This window comes from Haliotis rubra, unplaced genomic scaffold (assembly GCF_003918875.1).
Source record: "Haliotis rubra isolate DU_JTF1 unplaced genomic scaffold, ASM391887v1 Scf1632, whole genome shotgun sequence".
Taxonomy (NCBI): Eukaryota; Metazoa; Mollusca; class Gastropoda; order Lepetellida; family Haliotidae; genus Haliotis; species Haliotis rubra.
Window position 1 is genome coordinate 27,869 of NW_025765595.1, and position 18,033 is coordinate 45,901.

At 42.3% G+C, this 18,033-nt stretch overlaps 1 protein-coding gene across 1 annotated transcript in view; it reads right to left on the bottom strand.

Moving 5' to 3' along the window:
* Positions 1-17,950, bottom strand: part of LOC124271789 (lariat debranching enzyme B-like) — a 34,942-nt gene extending 16,992 nt beyond the window's left edge. The window contains 5 exon segments of the mRNA XM_046706939.1: positions 9,737-9,817; positions 16,449-16,484; positions 16,487-16,572; positions 17,366-17,595; positions 17,901-17,950. Of these exon segments, the coding sequence (XP_046562895.1) occupies positions 9,737-9,817; positions 16,449-16,484; positions 16,487-16,572; positions 17,366-17,562 (400 nt within the window). The 5' untranslated portion in view covers positions 17,563-17,595; positions 17,901-17,950.
* Between the last annotated feature and the right edge of the window lie 83 nt (positions 17,951-18,033).

Genomic DNA, 18,033 nt, shown 5'->3' on the forward strand with positions numbered 1-18,033 from the left:
ATCGTAGGTATTTCCTGGATTCGGGATGTATCGGGATGTGTAGATATGCGTCTTGCAGATCTATACTGGCCATGTAATCCATGGGACGAATCAACTGCCGTAACTGAGGTAGATGTATCATGCGAAACGTTGGCGGTTTGCGTAGATAATCTCTGTTGAATATGCTCATGTTGTAAATGAGTCTGTATTTCTCCTTGGAGTTTTTCTTGGGTACTAGGAAAACTGGGGAGTAGAAGCCTGGTTCGACGTTTACTTGATCTAGTACTTCTATGGCCTGCTTGGTTAAGAGCGATGTAACAGCCTCTCTTAACTTTGGTAGTTGTTGTGCCTGGAAGTCGAACTTGTGAGGGTTGACTGTCAGCGGAGGCGTGGCCTGTAGTTGGATACGATATCCGTGTTGAGGAATGTTGGAGACATAAGGGTCTTGCAACATTCCCCAGTTCTCCCAGTGTAGTTGAAGGCGTCCACCCACTTGTGACGGTTGTACTGGAACGGCTGGGGGTGGAAGACTCCAGTCGTTCCGAACCTGTCTTTCAACGTTTATAGTTGCGGGAACCTCTGGGTGCCCTGCCTCTTCCTGATCCTCCTCTGTAGTTGCCATATGGGCTTAATTTAAAAGAATCTTTCCCCTGGAGCTGGCCATCTTCCTATCCCGTGCTCTCTGTAATCCAGTGAATTTAGATTTCCCTGAATATCTTTGTGAAGTCTGCCTGATGACGCTTGCTAGCGTGTCCATCGACTTAATCATAAGGACTTCTCTAGAATCCTTAGTGACTTCCTTGGAGATTTTCTCTATTCCTCCGTCAAAGATGGATGGGGAGGACCACGGGGCTGTATAGAGTGGAGCTGTAAACTGCTCACCCCAGCTGCAGGAAGCGAGGAGGCCTTGACGACGAGCTAAGGTTAGCGCTGCTGAGACTGATGTGAGATGATCTGTTAGGAACTGCTGGTCCTTCTTTTGCATCAGTAGGGCCGAGTATATCATCCTATCATCTTCAGAAGTCGTGTCATGAAATCTGGTGATAAGAGTCTCATTGATCGTTCTAGATCTATTAAGGCCAAAGAACATGCGTCTCGTCATGGTTTCTATCTGCACCAGCTTGCGATCGTCAATCTTGTAGTTCTTATTCTTGACATCGCTGATCATCTTGTAATTGTCATCGATGTCTTGTGCCTTGAGGAAGGGGTCCATGTTATGAGTTGAAAACTTCTTAGCGTGAAAGTTCGGTAGGTGTGGCGTCTGAACTTTCGTGGCTTTATGGAAGGCTGTGTCCAGATTCTGTGGCACCGCAGCAATCGGGTCGATCGGAGGTAAGGTGACGGCGTCTGCATCGTCCTCCTTCATCAGGTAAGTATGCGCCGAGTTACCACTCTTGGAAGGTGAAGAAAGGTCTAGGTTGTTTACCATCCAATATCGTATCTCAGCGTCTGAGAAAATGATGCCTCCATCATCTTCTACCCCAGGATCGCTGATGAGAGGTTGATGCTCTTCAGATGGTGGACTGTGTGCTTCTACCACTGTACCGGGTGACGTTAGGGGAGACCTGACTGTGGACTTCTGTGAAGACTTGTGTGGTGACCTGCGAGGAGATCGACGTGGTGATGTACGAGGAGATCGGCGCGGTGAACGGCGAGGTGATCAGCATGGAGAATGGCGCAGGGATCGTCTTGGTGAACGTCCTGACGATCTGCGTCTATGGGTTGACCTTCGCGGAGATCTGTGAGGTGAACGTTTCTTGTGGCGTAGGTCGGGGATGATGATCGGCTGATCATCGTAGAGGCCCAGTTCAGCGGCTGGAACGATCTAGGCTGAGAAGGTTCTTGACGACTTCGTAGACTTTCCCTTGGAGGTAGACGCTGCCCTGGGGGTACGGAGTCTGCGTTGAGTAGACGTCGAGGCCCTCTTAGACTTTGGCTGCGATGATGGGATGTCTGGGAAAGCAGGACGCTTCTTGGAGGCGGCGGACTGCATCCCACGCCCCTCCTCTCCGAGGGAAACTCTAGCGGAACACCAGACGGGAGGGGGTCGACCAACAGCAGCTGACTGGCTAGGGGTTCCGATGTATCGGCCATGTCTAACCCTTGTTTGCGTGACCTATCTGCTGCACGTCTCAAGTCGCAAAGATGATATTTATTAAAAGCAGAATTAGATAGATTAATGCAGTAACTGCAACGTGAATCAAACGCACAAGGCGTAGAACAACTAGGGCATATTACATGCGGGTCAGCAGCAGAAAAACGTAATCTACAAATAGTACAGATTTTCATCAACGTAAAACTAGCTGAACAATCACGAACTCCCGTGAATAAACAGTAGAAATACGAGTAATTATCAATACATATTAATGAAGGATACTAGCTATACCTCTATAGTAACCTATAGGAGGTAACTAACTAAGAATAACCAAAGGATATAGTGTGTAAGGAGACACAGGCGCTCTCACATCCTGCTCACTGGGCGAAGAAGGAGAGAGTGAAGCATGAGGCCAGAAGGTGGCGCCGCCTTTCCCGCGCAGGGGCAAAGGGAGGCAACTCTTGGTGAGTACTAATTAGTGATTTTACATTGAAGGGAGCTTCAATTAAGGAGATACAAGTGTTCCACTATGTTCGCAAGAAGAAAAAGACAAGCAAAAGAGCATGAGTCAGGATAAGGAAAAATAATGCATATTTGATTATGGCAAACCTAAACCCATCACTATGATTCAACTATATTCCCAATTTTCTTGCAGGGTCAAGTTAAAAACAAATATGTAATTTTTTGAGTAAAATTGATATTTTATACTTATCCTGACTCATGCTCTTTTGCTTGTCCCCTTCCTCTTGCGAACATAGTGGAACACTTGTATCTCCTTAATTGAAGCTCCCTTCAATGTAAAATCACTAATTGGTACTCACCCAAGAGTTGCCTCCCCTACAGCAATGGCAGGAACAGGTGTCGCCACCCTCTGGCCTCATGCTTCACTCTCTCCTGATTTTGCGAGCCCAACACTTGAATTTACAGGGAAATCCAAAGTGTTATGTGGGGAGGATGGGAGGGCTAACCTCATGAGTCAGGATAAGTATAAAATATCAATTTTACTCAAAAATTACATATTTTTCCTTATCCTGACTCATGCTCTTTTGCTTGTAGAATCCACCGGAGTGGTGGTGGGCATAAACAGAATACTTTGGATTAATAATTAGTGATTTAAATAACTTATACTGTAATAACCCCTGCGGGAACTTCATAAAGGCATTGACTTAGGATATTTCCTTTATAATAAGCCATAGGTTATATATACCATAACTGGGGTATAACATTACTGATAGACTGATATACCAAATTATAGATATAATAAGCTACTCTGATAGAGAAGCTGTACAACTGAACATAAAACTCCGTATGAGCTTAAGGTTGAATAACCTAAGCTAAATATATACATAGCCCTAGAACTCCGTGGAGTTATAAGCTAAATAATGTATGTATAATATACATAATAATCTCGTGTGGGTGAATATTAACCACGAGGGACTGTCAGTTGCTGAGCGAGGACCAAAGGACGAAAATGGTGAATGCCAGAGGCGCCCTCGGTGGTGATATCTCTCAGATAGTGATTAGCAAACACCATGTTAGATTTCCAGAAGCATCCTTCCATAATTGTATTCAATGAACAGTTACCGTGAAGGGCGAGGGTGGAGGCCAATGCCCTGATTTCATGTGGATTTGATGCTGTTGGAGGGTCCAGTCCTGCTGCCTTGTAGGTAGAATGACAGTTCTTATCCATATAGATATGGTGGTGCGAGAGACTTCTGTCTGATTAGTAGGCGATAACGGGATGAACAATCTTCTGAGCGATCTTCGCCTTGTTTTGGAAACGACGTAAATAGATTTTGAGAGCTCGTACTGGGCATAGAGATAAGTCCAGTGTATCTTGAGATCCGAGAATCGAGGATAGGCGCAGGGACGTGAAATAACCTGTCTGGTTGTCCTGGTAGTTGATTTTTGGCGATGAAATCCCATCTTAATCCCAGGTGCGCTGTGTTTTGATTGTCATCAAACTGTATCCTCTCATAATCTGGCGTGTGAATTTCAGATATTCTGGCTGCCGTGGCTAGCGATAACAGGAAAATTGTTTTCTGTGAGAGAAATTCAAAGGTTGTCGATTCCAATGGTTCATAATCCTCACTTGTGAGGTGTTGTAGCACTACATTCAGATCCCAAGCTGGGGCGTGGAACTTCCGCTTTGGTCCTCCAATCTGAAAGCACTTAGTAAGGCCAGTAACTCTGGTGTTTTTGTCAATTTAACACCCGTTCTCATAGAAATCACAGAACTAAGCGCGGCAAGATATGTTGACAATGTCGAGCCTTTTAAATGTTTGTTTTGGCGTAAGTAACACAAATAGTCTGCCACTTGAGGATGCGTAGCATCTCTTGCTGTAAAACCCTTGTTTGCTGCATAATTTTGAAACTGTGCCACTTGTCGTCCGTACAAGCCACGCGTTGAGTATCGTAGAAGGCAAGCGTGACCGCTTTTGCCGCCCTGGTAGAATATCCTCTCTTGTTTTAAACACATTTTAATACAGTCCATACGTGAAGTTTGAATACTTCTGGGTTTCTGTGCACCTGTTTGGTGTGTGGATGTATTAACAGCTTTGAGCTTGGGTAGCTCTAGTGCCGGTTGACCGATTTCTTGGATTAGAGCGGGAAACCACGTTCTGGCCGGCCAGTAGGGCGCGACCAAAATGAGTTGTAGGCTCTGTGTTTGGCTGATTTTCTGTAATACTTGAGGTATTATTGCTGGGGGCAGAAACGCGTACGCATTGAGGCCTTCCCATGATATGCTTAGAGCGTCCGTTGCCCATGCTTGTGGGTCTGGAACTGGTGACACGAATGTCGGTAGTTGATTGTTGAATCTTGTGGCGAATAGATCTACTAGCGGCGCTCCTATTTGCTTGATTATCTGTGCAAATATCTCTGTATTGAGCATCCATTCTGTCGGCGACGGTAGATGTGGCAGAGAGAGTGCGTCTGCTAGTATATTCCTGGCTCCGGGAATGTGGCATGCTTTGACATGTAGATTTAGATCTTGGATTAATTCGAACAGTTGAAAGGTTCGGCGATCTCGTTGAGCCTTGCCTGTTCACATAGAACGCCACTGTCGAGTTGTCGGTATGTATCATCAGGTGCGCATTCTGTAGAATGTTGCTCCAATGTCTTATGGCGTTGATTACAGCTTTCATCTCTAATGAGTTTATGTGGAGCTTGCTTTCTAGCTGATTCCATAACCCTGATGCCGTCTGGTTGGTGAGATGAGCTCCCCAACCTTGGAGCGACGCGTCTACATATAGATGGGTTTTGAATTCCTGCTCTGCTAAACAGATCCCTTCGCAGACATTCGATTTCTTGGTCCACCATAGTAGATGAGGTCTGAGATGTTCCGGTAGACTGAATGGTTGTAGGTCGTCGAGATGTGTGTTGATGAAGACCTGTAAGGGACGTAACTGTAATCTGCCTATGACTGTCAAGTCTTGGGCTGATGTTAGAAGACCTAGTAAACTCGAAGTGGTAGCGGAGAGAGTAGGGCTGGAGGAATGATCTGTTGGATCTTGAGCCAACGGTCTTCTGGTACGACTATACGGTTGAGATTGGTGATAAATCGAATGCCTAGGAATTGTAGATCTTGCGATGGTACTAGGTCCGACTTGTGTAAGTTTACTAACCATCCCAGCTGTGTTAGTAGCTTTATGATGTAGTTTAACTGTAGTTTGAGATGCTGTGGATCTTGATCTACTTGTATCCCGTCGTCGAGGAAGAACGCACTGCGTAGCCCTTGACGATGTAGATAGGTGACAATCGGTTTCGTTATCCTCGTGAATAACCATGGGGCTGATGTTATTCCGAATGGGAGTACTTTCCACTGGTAATGTAACCCGTCTAGAGTAAACCGTAGGTATTTCCTGGATTCGGGATGTATAGGGATGTGCAGATAGGCATCTTGTAGATCTATACTGCCCATGTAGTCCATGGGACGAATCATGTGCTGTAACTGCCGTAGATGTATCATGTGGAATTTCGGTGGTCTGCGTAGATAAGTCTTGTTGAAGAAGCTCATGTTGTAAATGAGTCTGTATTTCTCCTTGGAGTTTTTCTTGGGTACTAGGAAAACTGGGGAGTAGAAACCTGGTTCGATGTTTCCTTGATCTATTACTTCTATGGCCTGCTTGGTTAGGAGTAATGTAACAGCCTCTCTTAACTTTAGTAGTTGCTGTGCCTGTACCTCGAACTTGTGAGGGTTGACTGTTAGTGGAGGCTTGGCCTGTAGTGGGATACGAAATCCGCGTTGAAGAATGTTGGAGACATAGGTGTCTTGAAGTATTCCCCAGTTTTCCCAGTGTAGTTGGAGGCGTCCACCCACTTGTGGCGGTTGTACTGGAGCGGCTGGGGTGGAAGACTCCAGTCGTTCGAACCTGTCTTTCAGCGTTTATAGTTGCGGGAACCTCTGGGTGTCCTGCCTCTTCCTGACCCTCCTCTATAGTTGCCATATGGGCTTGAAAAGAATCTCTTCCCCTGGAACTGGCTATCTTCCTGTCTCTTGCTCTTTGTAGGCCCGTGAATTTAGATCTCCTGAGTATCTTTGTGAAGTCTGTCGAATGACACTGGCTAGCGTGTCCATCGATTTAATCATCAGGACTTCTCTGGAATCCTTGGTGACTTCCTTGGAGACTTTGTCTATTCCTCCGTCAAAGATGGATGGGGAAGACCACGGGCTGTATATAGTGGAGCTGTAAAGTTCTCACCCCAGTTGCAGGAAGCGAGGAGGCCTTGACGACGAGCTAAGGTCAGTGCTGCTGAGACAGGCGTGAGATGATCTGTTAAGAACTGCTGGTCCTTCTTTTGCATCAGTAGGGCCGAGTAAATCATTCTATCATCTTCAGAGGTAGGTGTTCACGAAATCTGGTGATAAGTGTCTCATTTATTGTTCTAGATCTATTTAGACCAAAGAACATACGCCTCGTCATGGTTTCTATCTGAACCAATTTTCGGTCATCAATCTTGTAGGACTTGTTCTTGGCATCGGAGATCAGCTTGTAGTTCTCATCGATGTCTTGCGCCTTGAAGAAGGGGTCCATATTATGCGTGGAGAACTTCTTGGCGTGAAAGTTTGGCAGATGTGGTGTTTGAACCTTCGTGGCTTTGTTGAATGCTGTATCTAGGTTCTGTGGTACCGCCGCTAATCGGTCGATTGGGGTAGTGTAATAGCATCTGCATCGTCTTCTTTCATCAGATAAGTCTGCGCCGAATTGCCACTCTTGGAAGGTGATGAGAGATCTAGATTATTGACCATCCAATATCTTATCTCTGCATCTGAGAAAATAATTCCTCCATCATCTTCCATTCCATCATCATAAATGAGAGGTTGTTGCTCTTCTGATGTAGGACTGTGTGGCTCTATCTCTATATCGTTTGACGCTTGTGGAGATCTAGTTGTAGGCTTATGTGCAGACCTGTGAGGTGATCAACGTGGTGATGTACGTGGAGATCGGCGTGGTGATCGGCGAGGCGATCGTCTTGGTGATCTACATCGATAGGTTGATCTTCTTGGCGACCTATGAGGGGACCGTTGGTAGCTTCGCGAAGCTCTTGTGTAGACCCTCGATGTCCTTTTAGATGATGATGACGATCTGGGATCAGGTGTCCTTCGCGAACGCCTTCGCGAAGCTTCCTCTGCGTCCGGTCCTGGGGAACGGTGATATGACCTTCGCGAAGGCTTCCGTGAGGTCTGATGATCAGATTCCGTATCTGAGTATGACGTCGAAGAGGGTGATGATCTGGGTCCTTCGTGGAGGTGGTCTGTGACTTCCTTCGCGAAGGCGGCATCGTCGTGGCTGCTACGTTGACTGGGGGTGCCTCTGGGGTGCTGTCTACGTTGGAGGCTCGGACCCTGGGATGGCTGCTTCTCCAGTCTGTAGTGGCCTTCCATCATGATCATGATCTGCGGCGTAGTAGATGGTGCCCTCTCTCGCTGATAGTAGTGGGGCCCCTCTGATAGCGATGGGGCCCTCGTCTGACATCAGTGTAGAGGCATCAGGCTGCATGGTGATCTCTGCTGAAGTCGCTGTCGCTGTCACTGGTCGCTTCTTGTGGCGTATGTCGGGTATGATGATTGGTTGATCATCGTAGAGGCCCAATTCTGCTGCTGGAGCGATCTCTGCTGAAAGTTCTCGATGACTTAAGTGAGATTTCCCTTTGGAGGATGGCGCTGCCCTGGGGTTACGAAGTCTGCGTTGAGAAGAGCGTTGAGGCCCTCTTGGACTTTATCTGCGATGGCGGGATGTCTGGGGAGGCGGTCGCTTCTTAGAGGTGACGGACTGCATCCCCGTCCCTCTTCAATGGGGTCTCAAGCAGAACACCAGACGGGAGGGATCGCTTCGACAGCAGCTGACTGGATGGGAAATCGATGTATCGGCCATGTCTACAACTAGTTTGCGTGACCTATCTGCAACACGTCTCAAGGCGCAAAGATGGTATTTATTAAAGGCAGAATTGGTTAAATTAATGCAGTAACTGCAAGCGTGAATCAAACGCACAAAGTAGTACAACTAGGGCATACTACATGCGGATCCGCAGCGCGAAAAGCGTAATCTACAAATAGTACAGTTTTTCATCAACGTAATACTAGCTGAACAATCACAAACTCACGTGAATAAACAGTAGAAATACGATTAATTATCAATGCAAATTAATGAAGGATGCTAGCTATACCTTTATAGTAAACTATAAGAGGTAACTAACTAAGAAAACCAAAGGATATAGTGTGTAAGGAGACACAGGCGTTCTCACATCCTGCTCACTGGGCGAAGAAGGAGAGAGTGAAGCATGAGGCCAGAGGGTGGCGACACCTGTTCCCGCGCTTGCGACAGGGGAGGCAACTCTTGGGTGAGTACCAATTAGTGATTTTACATTGAAGGGAGCTTCAATTAAGGAGATACAAGTGTTCCACTATGTTCGCAAGAGGAAGGGGACAAGCAAAAGAGCATGAGTCAGGATAAGGAAAAATTAGTGTCATATCATTGTTTAGTAAACATAGCTTAATCTTCCTGTCAGGGAGACAATGAAGAATAACCTTGTGTTGCTGTGAGGTACATCAGCTTGTGATGGGTGGCCTCCATTAGTGAGTGAGTTAACTGTTAACATGGCATTGGCATCCAGCCATATAGCGATCCTCCCTTAGTGGGTGTATGGGAAAACAAAGGGACACAATCTTAAATCCTCCTTGATTTCTCCCTTCAGAGCACTAAAATAACATTTTTTGTGTCACTGAAACAGTACTATTCTCAACTGATCTAGAACATTCCAAACCGGGCCCCTCATATGGAGCCTGGGAATCTATTGCCACTGTAATCGAGTTGTCCATGCTGCTATATACCAGAAGATATACGACTAATTCGACAAACTGTGCATCATCCTAAATATTCAGAGACAGTGGTATCTCATTGTTATGTAACTACTATTACATCTCATTATAAACTCCCTGATGGGGTTAAACATCACTTTACTGGTCCTAGTACAGACTTGTAACATACCTGTATAACATCTCCATTACATTTGTTCAAAGACCTTTGTTGCCATAGCGAAAGTCCACATATCACTGGCTGTTAATTTACATCATTTAACGTGTAAACAGCCTTGCTGTGAAAACAGTTTTGTTGCACACCTTGTGCGTCCTGATACTGTATAACTGAGACGATATCTCACCTCTATGAAAGTCCTTTCCTTTATAGATCCCTGACAGTCCACCGATTCTAACACCTCCAACCTGGACGATACCTCCGTAACCTGGAATCACATGTTATTACACAAGCATGAAGCAGATTTTCAGGTAGTGTTGGTGTTAAGTGACAAACATAAGTTGACATCAATATTTTCAGGATATTCACACTATAACTAGATCCATCTTTGCATCATTTTCAAATTAGTAACCAATTCAAATACTTATTCTGACAGTACAAGAACATGGATTTTGAAGATACTTGAATATATTTCCTGAAACACAATGTTCCCCTTCTCACTGATCACATAACACAGATCCAGAAATGTGTTAATTTACATCCTGGGAGTCTGTTGTCCTTGGTTACCAATTAGAGTTATCTGTCCTCATGAGCATGTCCGCCATATTGCTGGAATATTGCTGAGTGCGACATAAAACTAAACTCACTCATGAGCATGAAGCTTTATATCCAGACAGGGAATGGAGAGGTCAAGATAAATAGTGTTTCCCCCAGGCACATTTGGCAGGGCGCAGCGCCCTGCCCTTCTTATTCAGCGCCCTGCCCTTTTTATTTAGCGCCCTGCCCTTTTCATTTAGCGCTGTGCCCTTTTGAATCACCGCATTATCTGTCCTTAGAGTAGCTCCATTCCCGGATGTTTTTGTTGTGCAATAAAACTACCTATTTAAGTCATGGCGATTTCGGCTTTGTTCGTTTTCATTCTGATTCACAATGCCAACCAAAGAAAGAACAAAGAGGAAAAGAGAAGAAGCTGTGAAGGCTGAAGCAAGGAAGTGTAGATCGACTTCGTGGATTTCTTCGTGCCAAACAGAGTGCGACTTGACAATGACTTCGCCATTTTGAACCGATAGCGGCAAAATTAGAAATCATTTCCAGCAATAATCTAGGTTCAGGTGATCTCTTTGTAGCTAATAAAACATGCCCATTCCGTCTCTGTTATGTTTAAGAATCTTTGCTGTAAATACTTTACGTCCATATCTTATTTTATAGTCTTTTGTGAGAAGAAAATAAAAGCGAATGAAACAAAGGGAAGCCATATCGGACATGATCACTTCAGTTTATTCGAAGTTTTTCTTTTTCTTTTTCCTTTCAATGCTTGTCTCAAGTATTTAAAACACACTTTCGGTGATTGTTATCCTCTCTAATATTACGATTGTGAATAGATTCTAATATGGTTGTTTTTACTTTTAATTTCTCCTAGTTCAGTCGACCTGCTGGCTCTGAAAGAAATCTTTCGGAAGCATGTATTTCTCATTTCGATTTTCTAGATAGACACAAAACCCTCTTGTTTGCTATAGTTAATATTTGCACTGGGTATATCTGTTGAAATTTTATTTACTCTTTGTAAATGTACGAATTAGTGCAAGTAATTATTCCACCTGAAATAGACACAGGAATTGAAGCCACATCAAACATGTCTATTTCTGAGCATTATCTAAGTTTATTTTTTGCACTGCATACATGTAGTTTTTCATATTCTAAAATATCGGTAGAAATACTAAATTAATTTTTCTATATATACTTAATTTTAAGTTAGTAGATTTTGTGGTGGATAAGGTGTCTGCAATGAACAAAGACAATTTTTATCTGTCTCCATATCTAGTCTTAAAGATTTTCAAACTTAAAAATAATTGTTCCAAACTTTTGTGTATATTTATCTGATATTTTACGCTAATTTATCCTCAACTGAAATGTAATAAAAGTGTGAACTGTTTTTTTCTGTGTGTGAAAAAGTACTTTCATTAGTACAAGGTATTTTTACTATTCTTATTTTCTTAATATTCAAAGGCTGTTTTCTTATTACCAAATTACAAAATACAAGAAATTTTGTCTGGAAATAAACTGATTTGTATGTGTATTTCAGACCTGATGTAGAAGATTCAGAACTTGTTTGCTATGACATTGACAAGTGGATGTCATCCAGAGGTCCAGCTCCTTAAACAACTCAGAAGAAGAAAGATGCAGGTCACAAGCTTGTCTTCGATACCAAATGGAAACAAGGTCGCCCCTGGCTAAAAATACATTGAGGATGCAAAGCGAGGAGGGTGAAACAAGCTCCATGATGTCTTCTTCTCTTTGCACTAAGTGGAATATGAAAGGGACGAAATGGATCCATGGTTTGGACACAAGTTGGATGTCACATTTTCATATATTGACATACTATTCAAGTTTTGCCGATTACAGAACTGGCAGAGCACTTTGGCCTGGCTGTTGATAAAACACAGCTTGAGTGGAGTCAGGTCAAGGAACTCTTTGCTGACGAAGTTGACACCTGTTCACCATCCAGTATCCCGAAGACTCTGACAAGCCTCAAGCCCCAACTGGGAGACCTCTACCCAAACATTGTGAAGCTCCTGAGTATCCATGCTACTGTGATCCTTTCGACATCAGAGGTTGAGAGAGTCTTCTCCAGGGTGAAACTCATTGTGACAGACCATAGGAACAGGCTGAAAGTAAATAACTGCACCAAGCAACTTATGGTCAGCATGAATGCTAAGTCTTCTACTGACATTGACTTGAGGAAGTGTGTGGCCAAGTTCTTGGCACGAAAGAAGAAGCGAATATGAATGAATAATTTTATTAACTTGCATCAAAGCATGCCAAACAGACCCAAATGATGTCAGCCACAGTAAATTATTGAACCCTTAAAGAACCACTAAACTTTGTTTTTTGTTACTCTTTTAACCATTACATATGAAAGATTTGTGGTTAGTCTTATGCGGAACACCAAATTTATTCTTTAAAAACTTGTGGTTAATTAATACCGAGCGATTAAAAGTGTCCAAAAAGTCGCCTGCTTCCCTCTCGCCCGCCAACGAAACCACAGACAGGTTACGTAACTCTGTCGCCAGAGCACTGCAGTGACGTCATATGAGGAACGATTTTCAGTTAGTTGTATAGAAAATGTGTAGCACGCTCATCATTTTGATGATTTCTCGACATCAACGGACGACATGCGAATCGTTGCTTTGTCGTCAATTGCTCCTAGGGTCGGGCGATGGTGTCCCCATGCACAGATTTCCACAGGACCCGCGGTTCGTGCTAAATGGGTTATGTTTGTGAGTCTTGGCGGCGTTGTGGAAGCCTGAAGCGATATCTTACTTGTGTTCAGATCGGCTTTCACGGAAGTTAAAGAATCAAAACTACTTACTAGTTGTAGTAAAATATGCATATGATTGATGACCATAAAGATTTTCTATGACACAACTTGTAACATAACGATTTCTTCCTCGGAAGTGAGGTTGTGGTGAAGTAACAATAATATTGTAAGTAGTATTATATTGACACCCACCTGCGCTGCCACGAGAGAAATTGTTATGATATACGCTATGTCATGCAAAATCCTATTGGCTATCAATAAAATACATATTTTACTACCAGTAGAAAGTAGTTTTGATTTTATAACTTCGGTGAAAACAAACCTAAATACCATTTATCCTCAGACTGGCGGATGTTCCCGACAGGCCATCATTTTAAAAATAAAAAAAATCTGTTAGAATTAATGAGATTATAGTTTGTTTTCATCAAGTTAGAAAATCAAGACTACTTTCTACTCGTTGTTAAATATGTATTGGAATCATAACCAAGCGGATTTTGCATGACACAACTTATAACATAACGATTTCTTCCACGGAAGGCGAGGTGGGGGTCGAAGTCACAATACTGCGGCGATAAATTTCTTGCTACATTCCCATGGTTAATGTCCACTCACCAGTATGTAGATACTAGTCAGTGTGCGTCTTTATATTTGGTCTTATAATCCTAATTAGTTTATTATCACACTTGTATGCATTTTGAAACTAAATAAAAAGCAGACGATCTACTGATACTTTATAAGTGAATTTATAACAGAACTGTAATATCTAGACATTTTATAGTTTGCCAATGTGAATCATAATTAGCACACACACCTAGTGCATGTTGTCTGTCTCATTACACTTCACGGCGAAAACAATGATTCTGTTGAATGCTACGACAAATGAATAAAAACAAAATGCAAATATTAAAATTAAAACAGATTAAAGTTATAGGAACAATATCAGGCCATTACCTTGTTCGAGGAATGTATCCATCAATATCCACAAAACTGTTCCAAATGATGTGTCTTTTAACAGTTTAATATACGAAAAAGTGATAAATCTTTTCAGGTATTATGGTGTATAGTCTCATTGGTCACCTAAGATAGCACACCTGGCAACTAATTGCATAATGTCCGCCTTTCTTTAAAAACAGTAATTTAGTTAGCCAATAATGGGGCAATCAATCAATGTATTGCCGGTTAATCCTTTGAAAGAAGGGCGTTGTTTTTACGCAGACACCGACACGACAGAGTGTATTCAGTATAGATTAGTAAATCTACATACATAAACACTACCTTTTGACAATTCCGCTGTGTAAGATAAAAGTAATTAATCAATCAGCGTGTTATCGGTTAATCCTTTGATCGATGTTTATAATGTTGAATATTTACTCCAGACACAAGAAATGCCAAATGGGAACCTTTGTCGGGTAATCTAAGTGTGTTACCACTAATTATACCTGTTATAAATTCATTAACTGACCATCAAGTGAATGATGACAAATAACACGGGTTACAACGAGGGAGTATTGATTGCTGTATTGCATGTGAAAACTTATGGGCCGACACTGTTTTGAGAATACAAACAGATTTTTACATGACATGATTAAATATAGAGGTAAAACAACACAGAAATGGGATCAATTTGGATCAGTCATTATACAAATAGGGCCTAACGACACCAATCGATTTTGACAGAATCGTCTATGAAAACAAGTTGTAACTCGGAAACTAGGCAAAGCAGGAGACAAAATTAAATGAAAGTAGATTGTGAGAACATATAGCTTTCATTTTCCACAACAATTGTCACGATTTCAGGTTTATACAAGCCTGTAAACACGATAATTTACCCCCTAAAATGTAGATGAATTCTGCATCGGCTCTCAAAGCTATTCCTCACATGACGTCACAGAGGCGCGCCGCTCTGATTGGTTGAAATTTCGTTCGCGGGTGAGAATTGTGCACTGTTGTCAAAAAGGTCGATTTAAGTCAATTAAAGGTCGAAATGAGTAGTTTTAATGACGGGGTTTCATTTATAACGATGCCAGTTACTGATTTATGTATTTGTACCCCCTAGGGTTTATGTGACCTTTAATTGTTGTGCCTTTTTTGTTTGCTGAATGCCCTTTTGAATTTTAAAGTGCCCTTTTTTCTCTGAGTCTACCCTGCCCTTTCATAATCCTGGGGGAAACACTAATAAATGTACTAATATCATGAATATTCAAATTCATGTAATTACTTATTATCCTGACACAACAAATTACCATGACTACAATGCATATCGAGGTGGGATCTGCATCTTATTGGTTTTGGTAACTAGCACTGGATTTACATCAGGAATAGACTATGCTCAGTGAGCATTCTCCCCAAATCTGTACCCCTTGTCTTATCATTACTGTAACCATGGTAACTTACAACACTATGCATTCTGCTCAAGTACCTGAATGGCTATCCATGTCTTGAAGATTGAACTTAAGGTTGCTGCAAATACTAATAAGCACCCACCATCCCCACAAAATATTCATTGTGTTGCTATGTGATAGAAGCGAGACATCTGACCAGCAGCTCATGGTGATGCTCAGAGATCAGAGGTTCCAGCTGTAGTGAATAACAGCAAGATCCCAGCAATCCTGTAAACTATTTATTGTGATGCTATGTGACAACATGAGACATAACTGACAAACTCTGCCCAGTAGCTTGTAATGACCCTCAGAAGATCAGAAATTCCAGCTGAAGCAAGTAAAGGTGAGACCCTACCAATCCAACAGAATATCTGTTGTGACTATAGGGAACTACACACACTGATCAGTGGCCTGTGGCTACACTCTGAGCTTAATGCAAGACTAGTGCTGTTGGTGGAAGTGTTAAATCATACTGTGTATCAGCAAGAGCATGTCAGTCTCTCAAGACTGTAGGTGAGGCATCCTTACCTGCCCAGAGTAAAGTAGTACAAGAATGAGTACATCTGTGATACATGATGCAGTAGGAACAGTCATCAACTGATCCAATCTAGCCATAACTGGTACATCCTCCACAGAGATATCCCTTAGATAATATTTGGTCAAACTTCTGTCTGCAGACTTATCACTTCCAAATACTGACTCAGCGCACAAACTGGACTTAATTTCAAGTCATCAGTGTCATTATGCCCCAGTACTAACAACAGCAATGATATTGTGACACTTTGATCTGTTTTCCCTTGCTGTTGGTGTTTGCTGACCTGATCCCATAAGGTCCAAATGAACTTTGGCATCTGGTCATCTGTCCAAGTTTATCGGGATTACATCTATCTGTCTGCTTGCCATACACTCAAATCATGTTATATAAATAAGTGAAAATTGAAAAAGGTCAGTTCATTGACAGCTGCCTTGGAGTATATAGGCTAGCACATAGGAGACATCTCACCACAAACCAACTGGCAATAGTAAAACATATACCCTGGGAGGATTTTAATGTAACATAGAAGAAAACATCTCCTAATTGTATGACTCAGTACATAGGAATGAACATTTGTTGGTCAAAATCAAAGTGACATGTGACTCTGATTGTGCTGATTACTGCTACTATCTCCTGTATCTAGACATATGCTTCTAGAACTCACCCATGTAGTAAATGTTTGGAGCCACCCATCCCGTCACGGCAGTTCCTGGAGGTAGTTTGATGCTTCGTGGTTACCTCCAATGAAGATGGTCAGGACTGGGGCCACCTTCTCTCCAGAATAGTACCTGCAAAGTAGGCATGGCATAAAGTTTTACCTGTGCCACTTCAAGTCTCCAAAACAACTACAATAGACAGAAGCAGCCCCATCCTCACATTTTACACAAAACTGTTTGCTCCCAAACTTCCAATCATCAGATAACATCAGTTCAGATCTGATCGCCTCAACAATATTTGTCAATTTTCACCAATGATTCTCGATGTTGTCTAGTGTTGTGCTAAACTTCAATCTATGTTGAACACGAGCTACATGCACTTTGGGTTAAAATGATAGCTTTTGAAGTATATATACGCTATGCTTAACAGGAGAATGTTCTATACCTAAGTACTGTAACAGTATGAATGAAAGTCTATTGCTGATCAACTGATCCAAATACACCTTGTTGTCTCTTACAAACCCAGGTTACTAATAATCTTTATTCTTAATGGAGTCTCCACACATTCTTCCCAACCCCAGTTTGTAACAAATCACCTGTGAAGGTCCAAGTTAGAATTGATCTGCAGTAACCCATGCTTGTCGCAAGAGGCGACTATTGGGATCGGGTGGTCAGGCTTGCTGACTGGGTTGACACATGTCATCGTATCCCAATTGCGTAGATCGAGGTTCATGCTGTTGATCACTGGATTGTCTGATCCAGACTCTATTATTACAGACCGCCGCCATATAGCTGAAACATTGCTGAGTGCGGCTTAAAACTAAACTCACTCATTGTAACAAATCAAGCACAATGGAGTACTTGGAAAAACATATACATAGAGGATAAAAACCCAACATTTATCATGATAATACTATCTGCTTACTTGTAAAAGGTATTGAGTCGCTGATATTTTGGAGGAACGGCCATACAGGGAAGGTCTGCCCTATTGCGAACAGCCTGGAAGTCCCCACATATAAGAAGCAGATCAACAGTTATGTTGTTCTTTTTTTCAAGATGCTGGATGGTTTCATAGATCTTGTCAAGTTCACCATGGCAACAGCCCTCCACTGCAATTTTCATTTTAAGTTTTGCAAGATTCCAAACTTGTCACTGCTGAAATGTGATAAATATCTACTGTAAAGACATGTAATGGAGTCAAAGGTCGATAGGCATTCAGTGCACACGTAGGCCTACAGGGAACAAGCCACTCTTTGAAGCATCAATACCTTCGACTTTTTTAAGTTCGAGACAACTTACACACAAAAATCAAGAAGTTATGTTTATCGTGCACTTGGTACTGTTAACGATGCTACGTTTACAGTTAAAATAAAAAGAACATTCTGGCATGGGATATTTGTGATAATTTCTAAAACAGAAAAACAAAAGGTTCATATTTGATCTAAAACGAAAGAACATACATTTTCAAAATCTTGAAGCCATGCCGCACCGGATATAAGCGCAAATGCGGGTTTTAGCGACATTAAGTTTACAATTTGAGAATGATAAAGAAAACCTATTACCTATTCATAACTCATTGCAAATAATGTAAGC